We start from the raw sequence: 26,104 nt of genomic DNA on the forward strand, positions 1-26,104 counted from the left end.
TTTTCAATGGGATCATTTTTTCATGTTCATGGTAAAACAAATCTCAGCTGCTTTTACATGACAAGATATATTTGTTGGTATAGGTGCCATCATGGTCATTAAATTGAAGAAATAATGCATTTAACAACAGACTGTGCACGCTTCCATTCCGTTAAATTGAAATGTTGCAGAATGACTTTAAATCGATGTATTTGCTATTTTTCTAAAGTAGAATTAGTAAAATAAACATGTGAAAGCTAAGGTTGAATTATGGTCAGTATTTAAGAAATTTAAAAAAACAACAGTAACGTAGTTATACGGTATATTTTTTTTAAATACAATCACCATAATGATATATACATGAGACATGTGTGTTATTCTTTATTAACAGGCGCAGCAGACACAAAGAAGAAATACTCATCAAGGCAAACAACCTTAAAAACTACCACAACAATAGCACTGACAACAACAGAATAATGAAAAGTATCAACAATAGCAATTACTACGTCTTAAACTAACACGAACATCATAAAAACTTCTACTTCTTTTCTTTCCGATTTAAACCAACAGATGGTATCTAACTATCTATTATTAAGCTTCTGCCTCGTGGTGAGCTTGCAAACGCATTATTACGAGTTCAAATGTCAGTTTCTAGAGAATTAGCAGTTGGGGGACCAATTATTCCATCGCATATATGTGAACAAATTACTTACGCTTAAATTTCTTTGCATGATGTGCATAAACGTTGTTGCAGCACATCTCTTAATCTATGGCGCTAGTAATTAACAAACCAATCTATGAAAAATATACAATACAAATGTATATGTATGAATGTATCCATGCTAATTTGATTGATCCCGTCTGAACTGAACCAAAGCATTCTTATATAATACATTACAAATAAACAATAAACGTCTTTCTCGCTTTTATTATTTACATAAACATTGTTTTGTACGACATGTATACATTAATTAAAAGATAGAGGCGATTATTCGTTAACCTTTAAAGCATATAATAAAATATCAAACAGCCAAAATTCTATATTCACAAAATATTGTGTGTAACATGTAAAACCCTTATAACGTGATGATTGCAAAAACATGCACAAACAAAATCCACAAAACATAATATATAGATCTTTGCTGCATACAACCTCAAATATAAATTGGTATTCATTGTATACATCTGAATAGTTTTTTATGTTCAAATGCCGCATACATATTTTTTCAGATAACTTATTCACATGCAAATCAAGTAAGGACAGATAAACACAACTACATGAATGAAATTAGTCGCGTTCTGAGAAAACTGGGCATAATGCATGTGCGTAAAATGTCGTCCCAGATTAGCCTGTTCAGTCCTCACAGGCTAATCAGGGACGACACTTTCCGACTAAACTTGATTTTCGGTAAGGAGGGACTTCCTTGAAACTTAAAATACCATAAAAGCGGAAAGTGTCGTCCCTGATTAGCCTGTGCGGACTGCACAGGCTAATATGGGACGACACTTTACGCACACAAATTATGCCCAGTTTTCTCAGAACACGGCTCAAATAGTTATCCTTCATTCCACAAATATAATACATCGTTCAAGAACTATTCTGAATAAGACTGTTTTTTTTAACATTTTACTTATACATTCTGAATTACTTCACGGATAACAAAAGCACTATTGATTTAACAACGATGTATACATAGATCATTATAGTTACTCTTTCATACTCACGTATACTAAAATATTACTTATAGAATAAGAATACAATTATTTTTTTTATTTTACACTAGATTTCCACTTCAATACAAGGTGGTATAGTTTTAACCTTCTCAACGATGCAATTATATGTCTTCGTCTGTAGGATATGGTGTTAAATGCAAGCACCTCAGTATAAAAAAACAGAACTAAATCAACCGCTTAGAAATATTGTTCAAAATAATGCCTCTGCGATAAGTAAATTAAATGTATGTTCTTATGGTTTAATTTTCTAAAACAATACGCCTCACCGTCAGGGTTTATAAACTAGAATATGAAGTCGAATGCAAACGTTAACCCAACTAGGCCTTGCTTACAACTTTTCGAAGATATAAAACAAGTATGCGACTGGTTATACATAATTCTTAGCGAGGCTGTTTTCGGAGAAAACCCGTTGTATTGTCATAGCCTGCTCGTCGTCCGCCGTCCGCCGGCGTCGTGTTAAAACCTTTACATTGGCTCTCAAATCAAAGTGATTCCACTACAACTTTGAAACTTCATATGTAGATGCTTATTGATGAGTTATACACGCCACATCCATTTTGGGTCACTAGGTCAAAGGTCGAGGTCACTGTGACCTCTAAAGAAAATATTCTGACAAGCTTTTGCAGCCGAGCATGGCACCCGTTATGCGCTGCTCTTGTCCTTCATATTACAGCTCTGGTACATGTTTTCTCGCAAAAAATGGCTTTCGAAGCACTAGTTACCCTTGCCTCAAACATTTCTCTGAAATGTGTCGCTAGAGTTAATTTAAAAGTTCAATTGCATCCGGTTTATCGTTTCAGTACATTGTACTTGGTGTTTTATTTATATTTGAATAAAAAGGCTGATCTCTAACAATAACAGCCGTATAACTTGCAAGCAACGCAATATATCTTTGATTATCAAACAATATTTGTGTAGTTCATAACTAAATTGCTATTCCAACGATTCCTTTGCCGCATAAAGAGAAATGACAATTTAGTACATAAGAAGTATTGTTATGCCCACAGACTGTTGAATAGTACCACACAATCATACTGGATCAGCAAAACAATTCTGAAAAATTCGAATAACTGAAACTATCACATGCGCAAATAAATATCAAACGAATGAACAATCACGTATCCGTTTTCTAGTTATAATTAAGTCGGGTTAATTAAGCACACAAAATTAGCTCATCAAATTTTAAAGCGGAAAGGTTGTGCACTCTATAAGCACTTAGCGTTGACACTCGAGTCGCATTGAAATGTAATGTTTGATATTTCGAGACACCATCTCGAAGGTCGGTCCATCGTCATTAAAGCGGAAAGGTTGCGCGCTTTATTAGCACTTAGCGTTGACACTGGAGTCGCATTGAAATGTAATGTTTGATATTCCGAGACACCATCTCGAAGGTCGGTCCATCGTCATAATCTTCAGAATCATCATCAGTTGTATCGGGATTGGTGTCACCATGTATGCGATACTGTGTAACATGTGCCAGTAAACCGCGTTGCCGTAAGTCGTCATGATATTTTGTCACTGGATAGTAAATATGCATATGTAGATAACCGATCTTAAGCCAACATTTCATCGTCCGGTTTAAAGAATACAATTTCTCCAACATACAGCAGAGTTCAGATGATGATACTTCGTGATATTCTAAAATCAAAACTTTTAAGGAGGATGGTAGCTCAATTGTTCGTAGAAAATATTTCATTTCTATTCTTAACGTCTCCAAATAGACAAGGGACTTTATTGTATTCAGCAGTAGCACATCGAAGTTCAAACATCCAGCCGTTTTCTCACCTACGTCTAGATTAAGGCGTTTAATATGCAATCCACGTATAGCTTTAGACCAGTCTGAATAACAAGTATCCATTTCCATTGTATAACCGCTATTCGCTGTAAAGGTCATTGATGTTCTTGTCCCAAGGTATTTTGTCTGGATTTTAAGATTGACACGACGATTGAGGTCCAACATTGCGTTCAATAGACTGCGTAGTAAAATAGGTGAACAGTCAATATCAGTCATCTCAATGCTTTCTATTAAGTATGGAATTGGGAAGAAGCTCCCAAACTGTGCGAGGTCGGTGTCGTCTAATAGAAACTTTGTCCGAACAATGTTTTGTCTACATTCTTGCTCAACATTTGTTACTTTTATTTGTTTTAATTTATTGTGAGATCGTAAGGAGTCCGGTATTAATGTGACATCATGCGATGTATGTAATAACTCAAGTTGTTGAAACGCTGACAAATCCAGTTGTTTATATGTACACAAAATGCACAATTCTTTCAGCAGCTTTAGTCCTAATAGTGCTCCTGGTAAAACTGTTACCGTGCGATTGATATACAATCTTTTAAGCTTGTGACACGATGACAGGTTAAACGGCAAACAAATGGTACATCTACCATCTCTATTGACTTTAAAAGACTCGGGTTGAGGTAAGATTGTAACACGATACTCGGCATTAGCATAGCCATAGTTTGCAATGTCTAATACTAATTCTTGAACCACTGACGAATTTGTGCTTGTGAAGATATGATGTAATGCTGCTATATTACGAGTGGTTTCTGAAAGAAACAACCCATGTTTAAACACAAAATGACTTAGTTGCAGGTTAATATCTGTATGTTGATGGACCTGGGCCTCTTGATAGCCATCCAGCAAAATCTCTTGTAGCGTTGTGTTCAAAGTAATACGCCCATAAGTATCGAACTGCCAATGCATATCCGGTGTATCATCATGTTCGGCCATTAACGCAGACATCTTATTTGCAGCCAAGGTATTCATACCACACACAAATACAAAAACTTGATATGTGTCGCTCCTCTCTGTGTCATCACGATTACAATATTTATTTATGACGGTGTCAATGACGTTAACGTTGCTGGAGATATAATATGCAGCTAAGAATTCTTGGACACTTTTATGGATAAAAGAAAACAAGGATGATAGTCGCGATCGTGATGATTGTTTCATTTCCGAAAGAATTCCTGATTTTAAACCGAACAAAGTTTGTTCATTTGATACACAGTACTTCAACAACTGTTGATTGGTAAAAATGAGCGAGTATTCCTTTTGTTCGTCAAACAACAAATGAAATGCCACTTTTGAAAGTACATCAATCACTTCAATATTTGGTTTCAAATACTGAGTTCCTCTGAAACATGAGAAAGTTGATGTCTGAAATGTTGCTCTGTTATCTTGATATGTTACTTTTTTTAGAAGACAATCGAGAATGAGACTGTATATTTCACACTGAGTCCCTTCACGTAGTAAACCGTCTGCCCACGAGCAAACGATAAGCCCCAACATGATCGGAAAAGCAAATAATTTTCTTAGTTTTTTGTTTCGCGTGAACTCATAAAATTGAGAGTACTTTTCGTCCACTTGCTTTCCTTTGAATATGCGGCCTAAAATATTTTTAAAAACCTTGTCAGGATTCTTAACGCCTTTCAGTTCCATCAATTTACCAATTTTAGATTTCTTAACTTTTCCTTCAGCAAGTTTCCAGTGTCGAGTTGTAATTAATATAGTACATTCTCGATATGAGATTGGAAGTATCGGTAGAGCGTATTTTCCTTCATGATCAACCCATTCATCTAGACCATCCAGGACTATCAAACAAATTTCTGTTTTCAAAATCGTGTCAAGAAGTGCATACGCTTGCTGTCGGTCTTCATCAGACGCGTATATCAGGTCAATTAGCTGTTCTCTAATCATCCGTGTGATCTCATTCTGTTCCAATGACCTCCTCAAAGCAACGTAAAACACGAACTTAAATTGTTTCAAAACATGTACATCATTAAAATCAAGGTCTTCATTTTTGCTGCGCGATTCAGTACTGTTGCATTTTTTAGGATACTCGGTTTTGGTTGTAGGTTCACACCAGTCCAGCACTAGTTTTGCACAATAAGTTGTCTTCCCAGACCCAGCCTCGCCTTGTATAAATATATGCGAATATGATTTGTCATCATTAACCAAAAGGTCTTTGTATTTTGTAACTTGCTTCTCTGTGTTTCTTAACGTTGTCTGGCTCATCAAGTGCAAATTAGGCGTTATATAAATGTCACTAAATTTTTCGTCTTCGCTCTCAATTAGTGCGGATATCGGTATATGACCAAACGTTTGTTTATAATGTATCTTCAAAAGATCCATCAGATCTGAAATATACGAAACAATTACGGTATTAAAGAGGAAGAACCGCAATTCTTACTTTGTTAAAACTAATTTAATTTGTTTGTAAACAATGCTTAAACCGGTTTTGGAGACAAATCTAACTAGTGATCACTTTGGCAAAACAGGCTATTTGATAACAAACTATTTAATATTATGTCAAGTTTGTTTATCAAATACACAACAAAATTATTATATCAGTTTTTATTAATAATTAATAACAGATTACTGTACAAAAAGTATAACGCATGGTGTTAATACTAAAACATAATAATTTTTTTAATAATATACGTTCCTATCAACTCTCGAAGGTCTGATTTGTAATGCAGTATCGTGTGGTTGTCTTCGGATAAGTGCCAATTATTAATTCCTTTGGGTCAAATATACCCACACACAGTGTATCAAAGGTTTATTATTTAATATGTTAATCAATTTTAATTTGCAAACTTTTGAACACTCGTTTCCTCTGAATTGACACCATGTAAAACGGGGTTAAATTTATTGTAATTTTGTCCTCTGCATATGTTTTAATATATCCCTGGGGTAAACACAGGTTTCGCCCATGGGTCCGATTTTTCCTCTTTATTCTTAATATTATTGTATTCGATTAAAAAACAAACACGCTTTTTTAATCGGGCAGGCCTCCTAGATCCTCAGTTTTATTATGGATTGATTTTATGAGAAATACTATGAAAAATATGAAGTTGTATGATATATTATTTAAAGATGTCACTAAATGTTCTTTATGTTTTATTGCTATATAACTATAATTCGCATTTAATTCACTTTTGTAACATTAAAATGGAACGTTTTTCAGACAACTAAACCACACAACTGTAAATAATCTAGATTGTAACTCACGACTCTTCATATTTAGCATTTGTTTATTTTAAACAGCGAGCTAAGGTTATTTAGACAGCGTCACAAATTCGAACATTAATTTTGCCTCATACTGGAAATCAAGAGGTCAATAATGGTAGTTGTTCGCTCACGAGTGCTCCGCATATAATTGCCACTGTTACGGCGCAATCATGTTATCCGAATTTCAATAAGTATTGGCAAATTTGACCATGTTATTACCCAAATATCACAGCTATAGGCCATGCAGTCTCAGACAAAATGTTTAAGGCATAGCTATAAAGTAGACACAAATATATGATATAGACCTTGGCCGGTTTGTGTCTCAGTTGCTCTTTATAAACAAATCCATTTACAAGATGTCTACATGATTCTCATTACCACATAATTATGTATGTTCTCATCTGTTTATATTGGGAAAACTTTGTTTTTACTACATACATATGAAGGAATCGTGCCCCACCCCCAGTGGAGAGGGTCAATGTTGACATAAGGGGCTTGATTTAATCAAACTTATCAAACAACTTCAATACCATTTTACAAACTGAAAAAAAAAACATGTGGGTTTTGCGGTTTCGGATTAGATGTTTTATTTATGTATTTATAGGTAAACAGATACTCCAAAGGCGGATAGTATAATGACCACATAACCATTAAAAACTACTATGTTATGTAACATCTCAAATAACAAGCCTCTGAGCTTGCTTTGCTTTGGAAAGTTTTTTTTAAGTATTATCTATACACAAACAATAATACTAGCGTAGTAGCCATGTGCATTGAACGTTCAGAAATAATTTGAACAAGAAATGTGTTTGTCAGAAGCACTATGTTCCCTACTGCGCCGCTTTGAAGCTATATATTTGACCTTTGACTTTGAAGGATGACCTTGACCTTTCACCACTCAAAATGTGCAGCTCCATGAGATACACATGCATGCAAAATATCAAGTTGCTATCTCCAATATTGCAAAAGTTATGACAAATGTTAAAGTTTGACGCAACGAAACACACAAACACACAGACAAAAAAAGCAACAGACAGGACAAAAACAATATGTCCCCCACTATAGTGGTGGGGGACATAAAAATTGTCACAGATGAACGTCGGTTCCTATTTTCAAGTTTTTTGACGAGACGATTTTTTATAACCCCATATATGAAAAAGAAAGAAACTATAATTGTTCATTTCATGGTCACCTTCGTTTTGCACTGGAAATATTTATTTGAACAACGTTAAACGAAATTCATACAGAAATCATTTCTGCCAAGTTTCTATTTTAACATGCACATAAGCATTGACTGACGGGTCAACACGATTGCTCTAAGAGCTCACCTTAATTTAAGATATACCATTTGTGGAATACATGATCTGATGACCAAGCTTTTGGCCTTACTTTATCGAAATTCAAAATTTGTCTTTTATTCAAGATAAACATTCTGACCTTGTGTCAACGAGATTGAGTGTAACGTATGCCTACTCGAGTGATTCTAAGTTTTTACTATTTGCCATGATAAGTGGTCACTTATTTTTTCTGAGATTTGAAGTGTAATCTAGTTTTTGGACTAAGGTAACTCCGATACGGACGTTGCCCTGATATTGTATAGATGAAGATTATGTTCAAATCTTAAAATGATTTAGTTATAAATGTGGTTTCTAGAGTGGTTGAAAAGATATCCTTAGATTAGCTCTGGTGTCTTAGTTGTTAAACAAACGTAACTAAGGTTCTTATTTGTTCAATATGTAATAAATTTTACATTACGACCAAGGATAAAAAGATATCATAAAAAAGGTTTCTACAGTGAAAACAAGTTTGATCTAGATTTGACATAGTAACCTTTTTTAACATACTCGACACACATTTACAGTTACCTTGGATATTATGAAGATATACAATTCGACCAACTTTCAGTGAAACATGTAGCAACTAGCGACGTTACTAGCTAAAAGGTTTTCGATGCTTGACGCACGACAACGGATGTCTGACTTGTACTCAAAATATCTCAGTTTGAACACTTCATGATAAGGTAAGTTAAAATGCGATACCCTCTATCAATAATAAAGTTCTTGTGAAATTTTGTGCAAGTCCTGATTTGGCCGATTATAAGATGCATCTGTTTTAACCAATAAATCGGTTAGGTGTTAAAGAGGTTACAAAGATAATAAATAATGTAAAATGTAACATCACCGGCTTTAAAACTATGTAAACTACAGGATTGTCTTACTTTGGCAGGATTGTTGATTGTTTGGCTCGTCTATATTGGACGATTTGCGTCCTGTTTCTTGTTTGCAATGCGTTACAAAAACATTCATCTCTTCAAGTGATTGTTCAGTATCAGTTTTCTTTAATGCTGTGTGCGCAGCGTTCAGTAATGAAATTATGTCCGTGGTAAGTTCCAATTCATTTTTCAGCAGCTGTAAAGACATATATTATATTTTAAGTGTTTAAATAATCAATCACGGTACATGCAGCGGCAAGTAATCGACATTATGAGTTATGTTTAGATATCTTATTATGCCTTCCGGGGGTTTATACAGAAATACAAATCGATTTAAAGTGGATTTTAACTAATACAGGCAAACAAAAACAGCATTTCAAAACAAGAGCTGTCAGAGGACAGCGCGCTCGACTATTCGAGTGCTTGACAGTATAACGTAAGCCATCATGGGGAAATTGTTCATATTCAATTATTTATTAGACGATCTTTCAAAAATAAAAAAAAATAAAAAAAAATGGGGGGTGTAGGGGGGGGGGTAGGGGGGGGAGTAGGGGAGGGGAAGAGGGGATATAATGTGGGGTGGGGTTATTTATTAGATGATGTTTAAAAAAAATTGGGGGGTGTGGGGGGTAGGAGGGGTGGGGGATGAGAGGGGGGGTATAATGTGGGGTGTGGTAATTTATTAGATGATGTTTAAAAACAATTTTTTATTTTTTTTTTGGGGGGGGTGGGGGGGGTAGGGTGGGTTGGGATGAGAGGGGGGTATAATGTGGGGTGTGGTAATTTATTAGAAGATGTTTACACAAAAAAATTGGGGGGTGAGGTTGGGGGGGAAGGGATTCTGGTAGGGGCGTGGGGTATTGTTTGAGTGGAATCCATTGTGGTAATCGGGTAAGTGTTCTTTTGTCAAAGTAATAATAAAATGTGATCATAAATAAAGAAGTTATGGCAATTTAAGCAAAATGTTCAATTATCTAAGTGTAAAAGGGGCCATACTTATGTTAAAATGCTTGATACAGAGGTCTGCTCTTGTTTATAGTTTGGGGTCATGTTGGTAAACAAGTATGCAACATATAAAAGCAATATGTCAAAGGATATAAGAAATATTTGGGGTAGTACGCAAACTTTAACATTGATTTATCAATTATATGCATATTCTAAGTATAAAAGGGGCAATACTTGTGACAAAATGCTTGATAGAGTTGTCTGCCCTTGTTTATAGTTTGGGGTGATGTTGGTAAACAAGTATGCAAAATATAAAAGCAATATGTCAAGGGACAATGAAAATAAATGGGGTAGTACGAAAACTTTAACATTTGCTGCATATTCTAAGTGGAAAAGGGGCCATAATTATGACAAAATGCTTGATAGAGTTGTCTGCTCTTGTTTAAAGGTTGGGGTCATGTTGGTAAACAAGTATGCAAAATATGAAAGCAATATGTGAAGGGAGAAAGAAAATATTAGGGGTAGTACGAAAACTTTAACATTTGCACGTAGACGCTAACGCTAACGCAGACACCGACGCCGGGGTGAGTAGGATAGCTTCACTATATATATTTAGTATATAATAGTCGAGCTAAAAATATATACATTCATGTATTTGCAATCGTGGCCGCTCTACTTAAAATATGTTTTCTCGGATCCTCTTATGTGTATGTGAAAAAAACACGATAGCATACCAAAAGAGGCAACAGCACTTAGATTTGTGTTTACCTTTTGTAATTTTGCAACGGCAGTCTGTGCATCGACATCGGATGAAAGATCTTGCAGAAGATTTGCCAGGGTTGTGAAGATGTCTTCGAGAGCATTATCAGTCACATTACATCGACGAGAATGGCACACGGTTCGTCCAATATCACGAGCCTGATTAAATAGCATTCAACGGTGTTATCTTAAACAATAAAGTTGCAACGGCATTTTGCAAAAGTAAATGACTGTATATTGGAAAAACACATTCGCGTGTTCGTAAAAAATAAAGCCTCTATAATTCGGTTTAACAAACCTTTTAAAACGCAAACCGGTATACCTTATATGGCTTACACAATGTACCGTTGTTCTGTTTCAAGGGTGATAAACACACATGATACACATTTTCTGAATACGTATGCCCCCCAACCAGACCCCACCTTCCCAAATCTTATAACAAGACCTTGTCGCATGAGCTATAACTGATAGACCCAGACGACGCACGTAATGAAGAAGTTCATCCCCAGGTTATGGCAGTTTTGACGACAAGGGCATTCTTTAATATATTTGTTCACGGCCACTGTACTATTTAATACACAAAAGAGTAAAAAATTGTTTAAGAGAAAATAGTTTAAAAGTTATTTTCATATGTATGGTTATATTAATAATCAATACTAATATAAGTTATTCTGCTTTGTAAGAGTCTTACTTACAATATGGCCCCCGCGTTACAAGCGTTTTTTTCACGTACATAAAGTAACACAACATGTATTTACTTGCAGAGAAGTCATTTTGCTGATCATTTATTTGAATAATCTTAATATCACAGAAGTGCAACGTGGTAAAACAGGAATGTATTTTTAATTGTTTGCGTAAGGTGTTAAAAAAAAGAACCTCCATAACATCTTATCCTTAATAATGGTACCTGAATATTTATATGGTGTCTAAGACGATGGATAGACGGACGGACATAATGATTCCAGTATATTCCGTTAACTTCGCAACGGGGGAGGTGTACAACAAATACATATCAAAAGATAAAAATCCCAATCATATAAATATCAGCAGGCAGTATAAATTAGTGTTTGGCTTATGCGGCTGACTCAAACAGATTTTTGTACATGATTTAAGGATTTACTGTATTAACAGCTGTTAATCTGCCAGTACCGTAACCTATTCAATATTCCTGAAAATTAAGTTATGCTATCATACTTGAAAACCGATAGGTCTTTTATTTACTTCCCCATCATTCCAATGTACATGTTTGTAGGTCAAATAGTTATCGAAAACAAAGACACTTGCGGAGACTATTGTACTACGAATCGACCTGCCTACCTCTAACCGACCTACCGACACACGACATACGCAAAGCAATGAGGCATGCAGCTTAATGAACATATATTCAGAAAGCCAAAAAAATACGAGAACTCAGAAAACACGTCCACATAAAAGTATAAAGTTTGTGTCGCGTACATCAAAGCATTTAGACTTTATTTAGATTTCCGTCTGTAGTGATTTTTTTCAGTAAAGTTTTCATTAAGTTAAAGATTTGTTCAGTAAAGTTTACATTAAGCTTCCTTTCATGTTTTTGGATCGTACATATAAACTTTCATATCTCCGAACTTGGAAGTAACATAATTGAAAAATATGTGTCAATAACTAGGTAAAAATGTTATAAAACATAAAACTTCATTGTATTCTTAATATTATACATACATTAATATTGCATGAATACGAAGTTGGTATGTTCGAGTTGACGATTTAAGTACTGTAGTGCGACAATTTTAACATAGAAGTGTTCAACAAAATACAGGTATCACGCCACGCTGTCCCATTTTAAAACGGTCTATCATTTTTGCAGGTACTACTATCATGTTCCTAATTTTTATCCATAATGATCAATGTTATTCTCCGGACAAAGTGATAGGGATTGATGTTTAATACAGTTAACGCATTTTAACTTTTTTTTTCATTGTATATTTTATTGGAAATAATTGTTATCAAATATCACCGACTTTGGTTATGATATTAAACAAAACAAACACATATCCTAAAAATATTAAACTTATTAAATAACACATTATTTAAATAAAATAGTTCACAACAGTATTCTATATATATATATATATAATATATGTTTTAATATAAAATATTAGTGTTTTAAAAAGACCTTTTCACAGATTTTGGCATGTATTGGATTTTGTCTTTAAATGCTTTAAATTAATGGAACTTATTAGCTCCAGTACAAAAAAAATACATTAACGAAACAAATCAAGAGTTGTGTTTGTTAGAAACACAATGCCCCCTACTGCGCCGCTTTGATTTATTTTATTTTGTTTTATCATGTTTCAGGTACAGATAATGATCTCCCTTTAAAGCTTATTACTTCCCTTAGATTTGTTTCTTTGACCTTGACCTTGACTTTTCACCACTCAAAAAGTGCAGCTCCATACACATGCATGCCAAGTTGCTATCTTCAATATTGCAAAAGATATGACCAATGTTAAAGTTTTGGTTAAAGTTTTAGGACACACACACACACACACAGTGACACACACATACAATGACAGGGGCGTAAAAAGTAATCCTCAACTGGACTCGAACCACTGACCCTCTAAGTAAAAGTCTAAAACTTTGACCACTCGAAAATCCTTGCTCTAGACCAGTATGCTGTATTTTATTCTTTATAAAAGCAAGATTCGTTATGTTACAAAATTAAACGATAACAGCAGAAATCTACAAATTATGCAATCCTTTCGCGTTTGTTACGCTTTATAATGTTCATGTTAAATAGTCAAAAGATTTATATCATGGATATTTTAGAGAACAGTAAATGTTCAGAAATACTGTTTCCTCGCAAATATCATTATTAAAATGAACATTTGCAAATCTGAAACATTTTGTTTCAATATTGGCATTTTACCAAAACGTGAAAAGGTCCCTTTAAGTTATTTAAATGTAATTATGTAAGTTTACCTTTGTGAGAAGACAGGGAGGGCATGGCCTCTTAGGAGATATGGAGAAAGAGAACTTGCTTTCAAATTGTTTGCAATTCAACAAATAGCTTATGATTCCTGTGAAGTCTGTTTCCCTGGCAGTATTCGTTTCTTTATATCCCTCTGATGGCAAGAAGCATTTGGCTATTTCCCATCGGTCGGATGACCATTTGTTTGCCGAAGTGTTATTCCACGACACATTTTTGAACCTATGTTCCTGTATAATTTCATTACAAACTTTGTCGCATATTTTCATTGGACACGGCTTATAATGATTTGATTGACATACACATGATACGGTTTTATTGCAAATTTCTGGTGTAGAGCATTTCAGCAAGTTTACAGTGAAACACTCAGTGCATGGACCTGTTGACGACGGAAGATTGGAATAGACGGTGTTGTAAATGCGGGAGTGAACACTTTGAGCCTCTTTATCTACGAAATTATCTAATCCAGACTTTGCAATGCCTATTGCCAGCCAGGACTTTAGCCAGTTATTCATTTCCTTGTCAGTGAAGACATCCTCAAGTCTGATTATGAATGGTTGACCTAAAGAAAAACATGTATACTAAACTAACTGTATACTAAATTAACTAGCTACATACTTAATCACAGAATCGATAGCACTTCTCACTTGAGTACAATAACTGGTGTTAATGTAAAATGTCTTTATTTAACGTTTGCATTTTAACAAAACCAATAAGAATAGCATTTAAAAGATATAAGTCTTAATTGCAGTATTTTTTATTTGACAAAAGCCTTCCTTGAAATTTATTTCTTAATAGTCTGGTTTCTGGGGTGTGAACCGTAACTTTGTAATGATTTACAGTTGTGTTAATTCACATTACTGTGTTTTGCATAAATTCCAATGCGCTTGAATACTTTCATAAATCAGTATAGTTTAGTTCAGAGACATAACTTTAGCAATGTATTTAACTGAGCATTGTTTATTGTATATGCTAGAGAAAAACGTAATCCGTTTACCTTGGCATTTTGATTCTTTATTGTTCAGGTCTGTTGTTTTTTTCACATGTTCGTCAAATGCAACTCTACATTTTTCTGCGTGTTCGTGGATATCATGTTTGACTCTCTCGGTTTGGTCTGCAATTACTGAGCGCATCTCATTAATGGAATTAGAGTTAAATTCTTTAACTTTCTTCAGTTGGTCTGCAATTAATGAGCGCATCTCATTAATGGAATTTGAGTTGACTTCTTTAACTTTCTTCAGGGTTTCGTTAGCATCGTCTAGTAAAGTTATTATGTCCGATGTTGATATCAACGTGTCGTTCTGCAACTACACAAAACATATAGAGCTAAAGCTTTTCTAGAACAACTAACAAGTTTATACAAAATGAAAACACAAACTATTTTCATGGCACACTGCCAAACAATTATCAAAGAATTATATATTTCATTTACTATATAAACCATGACATAAACAGCGTGATTAGCATAGTGTGTATCGTGTACATACTCAACAAATATCCAATAAAAATTAATTGGTTAATAAAATATATGCAAACATGGTTACATGTTTATAAGACAAATACCTAAAATATTCATTCAAAGCAATAATCGTGAGTACAGACGAATATTTTGTTTATACTCGTAGCCCGGTTTGTATGCTATAATTCAACAGCTTTAAAAATTTTACTAAATTGATAAAGCTAATAAATAATCTTTTGAAAGATTATCATGTAAACTAATGAACCTAAGGATGTAAGGTTAATTACAAGCATTTACAAATTATTACTTAAGAACACAAACAATATATTCAAGAAACTTTGGGCTTTGTGTATTTCGTAATGGATTTTACCGTTCTTGTCAAAGTGCTATCACGGCTTACAGCATCGTTGTATAATTTTCGGAGGTAGCGTTTTTTTGTCTCAAAAATTGTGCTAACTTCGCGTTATACCAAATCGTGTTGTGTTGGAATTGTTAACAGAGCGAACTAGTGTAACTGGAATGTCAGTTCCCTGTGTCTATGTTAGACACGAGAGGCCTGACGAGAGAAATAATGCTTCCTCTGACCTATTTATCTGTTGAAGCAGGCCTAGAATTACTAGCCAAAACGCATTGTCCTAGATCGAATTTGCACACAGTAATTTGTTACGCGCGTCGTTTTGTCAGTTTTCATCAAAATATCTCTCATAAAACAATTATTAGGGCGTCCTCCAATTTGAACTATGATGTACACGCTAAAATGATTAAACGTATTTGAACGTTTAAGCCGTTATTTTGTTTTGCATAGGTAAGAGCGCGCAACGCAGATTTGAATATTACCGCGGATTTTAATCGTACCGCTAGACCATTGATTAATGGTTGTGCAACTGAGGTTTATATATGACTTTCAAAGTTCTTCACATAGACAACGTGTGTTAGTCAGTATGTGTTGAGGTTGAACGTAGAAATACTGTAACATTCCACTTTGTTCTTTTGGGTTATTGTTTGCTCTCGCTACAAGGATATGATCTAACTAAGCGGTAAGTGAAGGGATGTGTCCTATTTGAGATATGACTCGTTTAAGCGTAGCATCACAGCTGATTTCCGAACTCGTTACTGGGAGTTGCTCTAACTGTGCGGTGATAATCAAACGTGTTTGTCATATATTCCCTCTGGTTGTCTTTTTATGGGCGCTATACTCCGTCTACATTCGTATGGTTTCTTGGTATAATGAACGGCATTATTAAATCCCTAGAGGAATTGTGGACATCACTTTATCCGCGATCCACCACTGCAGTTATGCTTTAACTTGGAGAGATACCAACAGCTTACGCTTAACCAACAAAGTTCTACACTACTTGAAGTAGTTCGTTTTGTTTGCAATCTATGAAATTTATGTATCCTGATAGAGATGAGTGGCGCGCATGCGTCAGGAACGCTAACAGCTGTTTCGTTTCCTGCTCAGACTTTTTCTGAAAAACATTGTTTTAGGACTCGTATCGTGCATTTTTCCACTTGGTTTAGTGAATTAGAGCAATTTAATATGACTCCCATTCACGGTTTGAGATCCCTGTAGGTAGATCGGCGATTTCAGGTAAGATACTTACCCCACCCACTTCCCACCAAACAACCTTGGCATTGACCGTTGCTTACGTGCGATTTGCTACGCTAGAAAATCGCATGAATCATGCTGACAGGTATAATCACCCCACTCCTGATACTCACTAGCATTGTTTCCATCACAGGAATCGGAAAATGCACACACAAACCACAGAAATTCACACAACCAAGAGCGTGTGTCTTAGCAAACAGTATAAGACCCTCAAATACACTGATATGCAATGTAATTGCTGCTGGTCTCCAAATGCGACATAAACGCTATATACAACCCACAATACATAGACAAAACAAGTCACTTGCATACTTAGTGATACTCTTGCTGTCCATTTCGTGCGATTTAGAGAGCAATCCAGGTCCTGACTCCCCATGTGGAACCTGTGGTTCTGAGGTACTTGATGAGGATCCTGCTGTTAATTGTGACAGCTGCGGGATGTGGTTTCATCTTCAGTGTCAATGTTTGGATTCGGCATGGTACAACCAAATGATAGCCCAAGAGCACTCCTTTGCCTGGACATGCTCCATCTGTGACAACGTGAATCTGTCAAATGTTTCCAGTATACTCTCGGCCTCGACCCAAAAAAGCTTCTCTTCTCTCAAAACAGATGATCAACCCAATATCACAGATATACCACCAAGAAACCCACAAATTCATAATTACATATCCAAATTGAACATGCTCTGTATCAACTGCCAATCGATAGCGAACAAAAAACTGGAGTTCCAAAACCTGCTCCACACACGCCAACCAGACATCATCACCGCAACAGAATCCTGGCTGACTAAGGACCACTTCAACAGTGAAAACTTCCCCGAGTCATTAGGCTACAAAGTCTTCCGAAGGGACAGAGCCAAAGGAAAGGGCGGTGGAGTCTTCATACTGGTTAAAAACACCATTCTCTCAACTGCACTGACTAAACTTTACACTGATTGTGAGATCCTATGGATCAATCAATACCAATTAAGGGAAGTCAGCCACTCAATGTCGCAGCCTACTACAGACCACATGAGTCTGACATTGAAAGCCTTATCGAGCTTGAGAAATCCCTTGCCCTGGCCAGTAAGGTCAAAGGACCAAAACTTATCCTAGGTGACTTCAATCTCCCCTAACTCCTTTGGGATACAGATCACACACCATCCCCTAAACCAGGATGCAGCACCTCCTCTGTATATGACAAATTTCTCGAGGTCATAGAAGACTTTAGCCTCACCCAGATGGTGAAGGAAAGTATTCGGCAAGGAAACATCCTGGATATGTTCCTTACCACAAACCACACCCTTGTTGAGAGAGTTGAGATAGTACCAGGAATCTCAGCTCATGATATTGTCTCGGCATCTGTCAAAGCAAGGCCCACAATCCTCAAACAGATCCCCAGAACCTGCCGTCTCTATAAAAAGGTAAAATGGCCTGAATTAAGGGAATACACACAGTATACTACCCAAAAAACCCTCCTGCAAGCGGACACACTTTGAGGAACTCTGGAGTCGCTTCAAATCCATGATAGAGGATGGTATCTCCAGCTTTGTCCCGACCAAACAAATTGGGTCCAAAAAGTCTCTCCCATGGGTCACAAAAGAAATCAAAAAGCTTATCCACAAGAGAGACATGCTCTTTGCCAAATACACAAAATACACAAAAAAATCACAGTCCAACCTGGCAAAAAATTTAAAATCTAAAAACACTCATTAAATATAAAATCAAAAAAGCCTACAACTCCTACTTGGAAGGTATCCTGGACATCGCAGCGAACAACACTGAGGAAGGCAAATTTTCTTCAAAGAAGCTGTACGCTCTCCTAAAACACTCAAAACAACATTCAGAAACTATCTCTACCCTAAAAGACCAACTGACTGGAACCCTCAAATCAGAAAACAAAGAAAAGGCAAACATTTTGAATAGACAGTTTCAGTCTGTATTCTCAGGTACCACTCCCCTATCTCTGAAGCAGTCATGGGTGCAGAAGCTACGCAGATGGATACCTCGTCAGTTCCTCTGCTATCCCCAGATGGAGGACATCTCAATCAGTAAAGTGGGCATCCTCAAACTCCTAGGCAACCTTAAGGAAGACAAAGCGGCAGGCCCATACCAGATTAGACAGGTGGTATTAAAGGAAGTGCGACATGAACTATCTCATTTTATCAACATTCTTTTTGAGAAATCCCTGGCAACTGGTGAGATCCCACGTGAATGGGCCAAGGTAAATGTATACCCTGTCTATAAGAAAGAAGACACCAGTGACCCGGTAAACTATCGCCCTATTTCTCTGACCTGTATCCTCTGTAAAATCCTAGAACATGTAGTTGCTTCTCATCTTCCCAAGCACTTCAACACCCACAACATTCTGTATGAACTTCAGCATGGCTTTCGAGATCGACGCTCCTGTGAGACACAACTGATTGAGTAAACGGACCAGCTTGTCAACAACCTAGCAACAGGCCACCAAACTTATCTCATCCTTCTTGACTTCAGTAAGGCCTTTGACAAGGTAAACCATCTGAAACTCCTCTATCTCCTCCAAGAATATGGCGTCTCCTCTCAGGTTCTAGGCTGGACCCGTTCCTTCCTCTTTGGCAGAAGTAAGACAGTTGTATTGGATGGTGAGTGCTCCACAGAAGTCCCAGTAACCTCTGGTGTCCCCCAAGGTTCTGTCCTTGGACCACTTCTCTTTCTTATCTATATAAACCAACTCCCTTCTTCCGTCACCAAATCCGACGTTCGCCTCTTTGCAGACGATACGGCTATTTACCTCACTGTAAACTCTCTCAGATTGTGCATCTCTGCAACAAGACCTTGACAAGCTTCAGGAATGGGAACAAGAGTGGGCCATGGAATTTAACCCATCCAAATGCCAGGTCCTACACATCACAAGGAACCACAAAGTCATTGAACTCAGTTACTTTCTCCATGGCCAAGCTCTTGAGTCCGTCTCTGATGCTAAATATCTTGGACTCGATCTCTCTTCTGACCTCAGCTATAATACACACATTGACAGAATCACCAACTCTGCAAACAAATCACTAGGCTTCAAAAGGAACATCACAACACATAATAAAAAGGTACGAGAACTCGCATACAAGTCTCTGGTCCGACCACAAGTTGAATACGCTTCCGCTGTCTGGAGCCCATGGACCAAAACTGTCATCAATCAAGTGGAACGTGTGCAGAACCGGGCTGCACGCTGGGTGCAGCGAGATTACTCTCCCTTTTCCAGTGTCTCAGCCATGGTACAAGATCTAGGTTGGAGATCGCTCGCAGATCGTAGAAATGACACCAAACTCATCATGTTCTACAAAATCTATCTCAACCTTGTTGCCATACCTCTCCCACAATATATAAAAGCACCAATCCGCTTCACTCGACACATGCACCCACTGTATCTACAAAAGATACAGACAGGATCACTCTACCACAATTACTCCTTTTTCCCACACAGCATTACACTATGGGACAAGCTCTCAGCTGATATCGCTACCCTATCCGATCTTGAAAAGTTTAAGAGGGCAGTGGTAAATGTGCGGTACTAGTCTGTTAAATGATGTTTTTTACCCTCACTTTTATCTGTCACCTTCACTAAACTCTTTTAACCACTTGATTTCTCTCCATTCTCCTGGAGATTTCAAGCTTTTAGTCTCACTACCCAACAATATCCTTTGTTGGGTCCTTTTTACCTTTCACACTCACTAATGTTCCTGACGTGCACCTTTTCCCTGCCTATAATACTCGAAAGAGCGGTTGGCAGTATACAGAGATAGATAGATAGTGTAACCTACAGCATGCTCGAAAATTTAGCGGGCTCGAAAATATTTGCAATTTAATGAAGTTTACTAAAGTGTAAAGGCATTTGTGGGTGGAAACTGTTATTGTTAGACGAAACTCGAGTTGAAGAAGTGTTCGAAAGTGGAAATGACACAGGATACAACGCCTAAAACCGCGGTTAAGTTGAGTCAGACTAGGGGGACTGTTCACCCGGGGTGAAACGCACCGGTTTTTGCCTAGTGGTACCAGTTTTCACGAGTGCGTTGATCAGCGAAGTATAAACTATCTGTACAAACTATTACTAGTTTTGTTGCGGCAAGCAACTTATATCAACTCCTTACGAACTTTTAAATTCATTTTTAACGATTAATCTCTGATTGCAAAAAAATTGTGAACATTTTGCTTGGGGATCGACGGCTTGACAAATTGCCAGGTATGGCTACAGGTACCTAGGCGGATCTTTTTTCGAGAGGCATCAGCGTATGTGCAGAGTGTGATGCCCTCCAAATGTATACAGGTAGTTTCTCCAACAAGTTATAACACTACGAGCTCGAGTAAAATACATGTATCTGTTCCTGAAGAAGGCATCAACAAGAAATATTAAACTGTAGATAGAGGTATAGTGAAAGCAAATAGATACTTAAGCAATGATGTTCAGCAAGAGACACAGAAAAGTGCTCCGAAAGACAAGCAACAGAAAGAAGGAGCGGCAAGAAACCCTGTGGAAGGTATCGAGTGTGACATTGCGATTGTTTTCAGCAGGTTTGCGGACGAAATTCAACAACTGAATGAAAAAATGAGTAAAATGGGTGAAACATTGTCAACTAAAATAGACAGTATTGCTGTAGACATTGAGAAAAAGCTTTCTGATAAATTCTCAAAAATATTGGACAAGAGAATGAGTACAGAGAGCAACAGAATCAAAAATGAAGTAAGTAAAGAAATCGGAACTGTTCGTGACAATCTATGTCAAGATGTAAAATGTTTGCAACAAGAAATTGACGACATGAAATCAGTGGGGTCATCAGAGGCTGCGGACGCATCAATTTGGTACAACCTATGCATTCGTAATATCCCTGAGAGGGAACGGGAAGACACAACAAAAGTAGTGAATGATTTGCTGCATAATGGGTGGCAGCTCCCATATATAGCATGTGTACAAGCAGAAAGGAAAAAAGGTTTCAATGACAAACCAGATGCAATAATTTTCAAAGTGAAAAGTGATGAAGAAAAAATGAGAATTCTGAAAACGTATAGTAAGCTACACAATATAAAAAAAGTATGAGAACATGTATGTCAACGCGGACCAAACCAACGAGATGCGACAAAATAGCAGAAACCTGAAAGAATTAATTTAAAGCCTTGGTGTTTCAGGGCTTAAGCTCCGTGGAAATCGCGTAGTGTTAGAAGACAGTTAGGAAAATACCAACCAACCTAGGCAACCTCGCGCCTCGGAAGATAGTTCGTCTAGTGAAGCCAATCCGTGGCAGCAGCAAAGTCGGCAACGAAAAACTTATTATCGGGTAACAAACACTAATAACACAAACTGGAACAGTGAAAGACCAAATGGATACAATGACAGGTCATATGACATGAGGCGAGAAGGTGACAACCAGAACAGACACAGCCCCAGAACAAGGTACAGCAACGGATGTAGAGGCAGCCAATCCCAAAGAAACAGCTATACAAGTGGTTCTTACGAAAGAACGAACAATCATGACTCTCACTACTCTAGTAGATACAGAAATAATGACTGTAGATATTATAACTAGGTAAAGCTAGGGTTTTGGAATGTAAATGGATGGTCTGACAATGTTGAAACTAATGATTTTATTTTTAGAGCAAATTGATTAAGTAAGCATGATATTGATATACTTGCTATTGCAGAAACACATCTAAAAGGAAATTGTGAGCTTAATGTTGATAACTATGTTTTTTTTAGTAATAATAGAAGGCTGCTACACCGACATGCAAGATTAGGGTCTGGTGGAGTAGGAATTTTGGTGAAAAAGTCATTACTAGACATATTTTATGTAAACATTTTAGATGATGATTACGAGGGTATTTTGTTGGTCTCTTTTAAGTCAATGTTTGATCAAACATGTTTTAATATTTGTACTTGCTATCTCCCTCCAATGGGGTCATCACGTTATGTAAATGCAAATGTTTTTTATGAATTGTTAACTGACGTATACGAGTATCATAAAAGTGGTCCTTACTACATTTTAGGCGATTTTAATGCTAGAATTGCAGATATGCCGGATTACATTGAAGGTATTGATGTTCTACCAGAAAGAAGTGTTGTTGATTTTACAGAGAATATATGTGGTGAACTATTTTGTAACTTTTTAATTGACTGTCATTGTTGTATAGTAAATTGAAGAAACTCCAAACTCAATGACTTCACATGTGTGTCAAATAAAGGTTTGTCTGTTGTTGATTATATTGTTGTCCCCTATGAGAATATTGATATGTTGTCAAACTTTGAAGTTGTCAGGGTGTCTGATATTGCTGAAAATGGTACAGAACGTAGACTAATTTCAGATCACTCTGTATTATTGTGCGATGTTAAAATAAAAAATGTAATTGCTTCCAATGAATGTTGTAGGGACAAAAGCGGTAAAGTCAATATTACAAAGAGTAAAACTATATATGACACTCGTACAATGCCGCTAAATTTTTGTGAGGGCGAAAACTTTTTGAGGTGGTAGAAAAGCTTAATGTGTTGCAAACAAATGTAGATGTGCAAAAGAATGTAGATAACATGTATGATACGTTTTGTGCTGGTGTCAAAAATGAAATTAGTTTGAAACTCCCATTTAAGACCTTAACCATCAAATTCGAACGTAGTGTTAAAAAAGTAAAGTAAAAAAAGATTGGTGGAATGAGGAATTGCAAAGGTTATGAAATGACATGAGTGAAGCAGAAGGTAATTGGGTAAAATGTACCACATCTTTTAAGTCAACCCTAATACATATTTTTGTTCAAAAAAGGAAAATTTTGATAAACAGTTTCAGAGAGAAAAAAGGCGTTACTGAGTAGAACTTCAAGAAAAACTAATAGATGAGCTGATAATAATAAGGTAGATATTTGGAAAACCATTAGTAGCATAGGAGTCAGAGATAACCGAAGTAATGGTCTTCCTTTTGAAGTAGAAGATGAATTGGGTAATTTAACAAATGATGTGACTAAAGTTTTTGACAGATGGAAAAATGGTATTTTTGTAACCTTTTGAATGTTGTCAGTGATAAAACGGCAAACCATGTTAGCCAGGATGCCAATGTTATTGTTGAAGAGAATGTGTCTGTTGATAATGACTTTTTTGATGATCTTTTTTCAATGTTAGATGTAAAGAAAGCTATTTTTGATGTAAAGAATAATAGAGCAGTAGGGTATGATGAATTACCAGCAGCTGTCTTTAAAAATGATGTTGTTGTATACTGTTTGTTCAAGATTTTTAATTACTGCTTTGGAATAGGGAAAATTCCCCAAAGCTGGGATAAGAGTATTATAAATCCTATACCGAAAAGTTCAACCAGCAATATCTATGATACAATGCCATACAGAGGTATAACCATTACCCCTAGTGTATATAAATCTATTGTTCATTACTCAATGATAAGCTTACAAAGCAAATAGAGTCAGAAAAAGTATTGTATGAAGGTCAGAATGGTTTTAGGAAAATGAGGAGTACAATTGATCACCTGTCAACTCTTACGAGTATTATTGATACTAGAAAAAAGAAGAAATTATCAACTGTCTGTGAATCGCCAAATTTTATGGAGTAAACTATTAGAATTAATAGTCATTTGCTGAAGGCTATTCGGTCTGTGTATGATAATGTTATATGCTCAGTAAGAATTAATGGTTTCCTAACTGACTGATTCTCTGTTAAAACAGGTCTAAAACAAAGTTGTCAACTCTCGCCAATGCTTTTTAACATCTATATTAATGATCTAGCAACAAAGATTGATGCCCATGGAAAAGGGGTTAAAGTAGCTGATCAAACTGTCTCGATTTTACTTTTTGCGGATGATATAGTTTTATTAGCAGAAAATGCAGATGACCTACAATGTATGTTGAATGAACTGGATGTATGGTGTAAGAATAATGATATGTGTATAAACAGTAGAAAATCTAATATTGTTTACTTCAGAAATGAGTCAGTCCAAAGATTTCAGAAAGATTTCACATGTGGTAATGATACATTAGAATTCATGTGGCACAGTATAAGTATCTAGGTCTTGTTCTTACTGAACACTTGAATTATGCAATTACAGCAAAAAATATTGCTCAGTCAGCCAATAAAAAGTATGATATGAATAGGTGTACTAACATTGAGTACTTTCTTAGCAAGCGAGGAATTGCTGGTATTATTGAAAACAAGATTTTTGAAGACTATAAGGAGTCATGGTTACAAGATGTAAGTAGCGAAAGAGCCCGTAATGGAGGTGGACAAAACAAACTAAGATTTTATAGTATTTTTAAGCAAATGTATTAGGTTGAACCATATTTTTTTTTTGTATAATAAAAGGCACAGAGGGGCTTTGGCAAAATTTAGAAGTGGTACAGCTCCAATAAATATAGAAATTGGAAGATATACAAATACACATCAGAAATTAAGAACATGTAACTATTGTAAGAGTATATGTATAAGTATTGTGGAAAATGAAAAACATGTACTGCTTGATTGCCCATTATACAACGGGGTTAGACGAGAACTCATGACTGAACTACTACATCTCAGTTTCAAGTCTTTGAAAATTTTGATATTGATGTTAAGTTAAAAATTATCTTGTCAGACAATAAGTTAAATTAAGTTAAATTAGCTGCCAAAACCTGCTTTTTTTCCTCCACAAATTTCTAGTGGTTTATTGTTGCTATCTGATGCATCTTATGATCCACTGTGAAACTAACCGATTTTACCCTCTTCTTACGTATTTAGTGTTTAATTATAGATATCTGATGCATCTTATGAACATTTATTTTAAAGGAATGAACCTGTCTTTTTAAATGTTTTATCTTGTAAATATGTAATTAATCTTGCATCACGTCAAATATTAAGCAATTGTCTTAAATGTTGATAGATATCAGGTGATTTAAGCATTGTATTTATATTGCCTATGTTATGTACTGTCTCCTATAATTATATTATGAATGGCCATAATGTACTTATTTTATAATATTGTAGACATTATGTTCTATAATGAAGTACATGGGGATGAGACAATAATAAATAAATAAATAAAATAAATAGATAATACATCTGCTCTCCAGCTAGCTTAAATTAGATATAATTTTACACTGCTCTTGTTATTTTGCACCCTGCATTTTAACAACAGACTGCTCTCATGCACTCGTCATAACACCGGATAGGTGTCAAAATTATGTCTTGATGTTATATTAACTTTCATTCTACATTTACAATGGTTCATAATGTTAAACCTAAAATAACTTAAAGATGCGACACTTAATGGTGTTAGTCTGTGTTATATTTAATCCACCAGGTTGCAATTAAAGCAGCACAGTGCACTTTTGGCATCAATATCCTGTCCCCCCCCTTTACATAAAACAAGATTTCACTCGAGCAATACATCGAAATGTTATTGCTGTCAATTTAAGTAGAAAATTAACACCATTAAAAAGTTCCCGGGCCATACATA

The 26,104-nt window shown here is 36.0% G+C and overlaps 1 protein-coding gene across 5 annotated transcripts in view; it reads right to left on the bottom strand.

The window, feature by feature from the left end:
- Positions 1-892: 892 nt before the first annotated feature.
- Positions 893-26,104, bottom strand: part of LOC127862516 (uncharacterized) — a 44,951-nt gene continuing 19,739 nt past the window's right edge. For all 5 annotated transcript variants that reach the window (XM_052401672.1, XM_052401673.1, XM_052401676.1 and 2 more), the window contains 5 exons: positions 14,609-14,918; positions 13,605-14,173; positions 10,656-10,805; positions 8,949-9,138; positions 893-5,856 (listed from right to left, as the gene is read on the bottom strand). In XM_052401672.1, the coding sequence (XP_052257632.1) occupies positions 3,041-5,856; positions 8,949-9,138; positions 10,656-10,805; positions 13,605-14,173; positions 14,609-14,918 (4,035 nt within the window). In that variant the 3' untranslated portion in view covers positions 893-3,040. The remainder of the gene's footprint in view (positions 5,857-8,948; positions 9,139-10,655; positions 10,806-13,604; positions 14,174-14,608; positions 14,919-26,104) is intronic.

The sequence above is a fragment of the Dreissena polymorpha genome, chromosome 16 (genome assembly GCF_020536995.1).
Source record: "Dreissena polymorpha isolate Duluth1 chromosome 16, UMN_Dpol_1.0, whole genome shotgun sequence".
In the NCBI taxonomy this organism is placed as follows: domain Eukaryota; kingdom Metazoa; phylum Mollusca; class Bivalvia; order Myida; family Dreissenidae; genus Dreissena; species Dreissena polymorpha.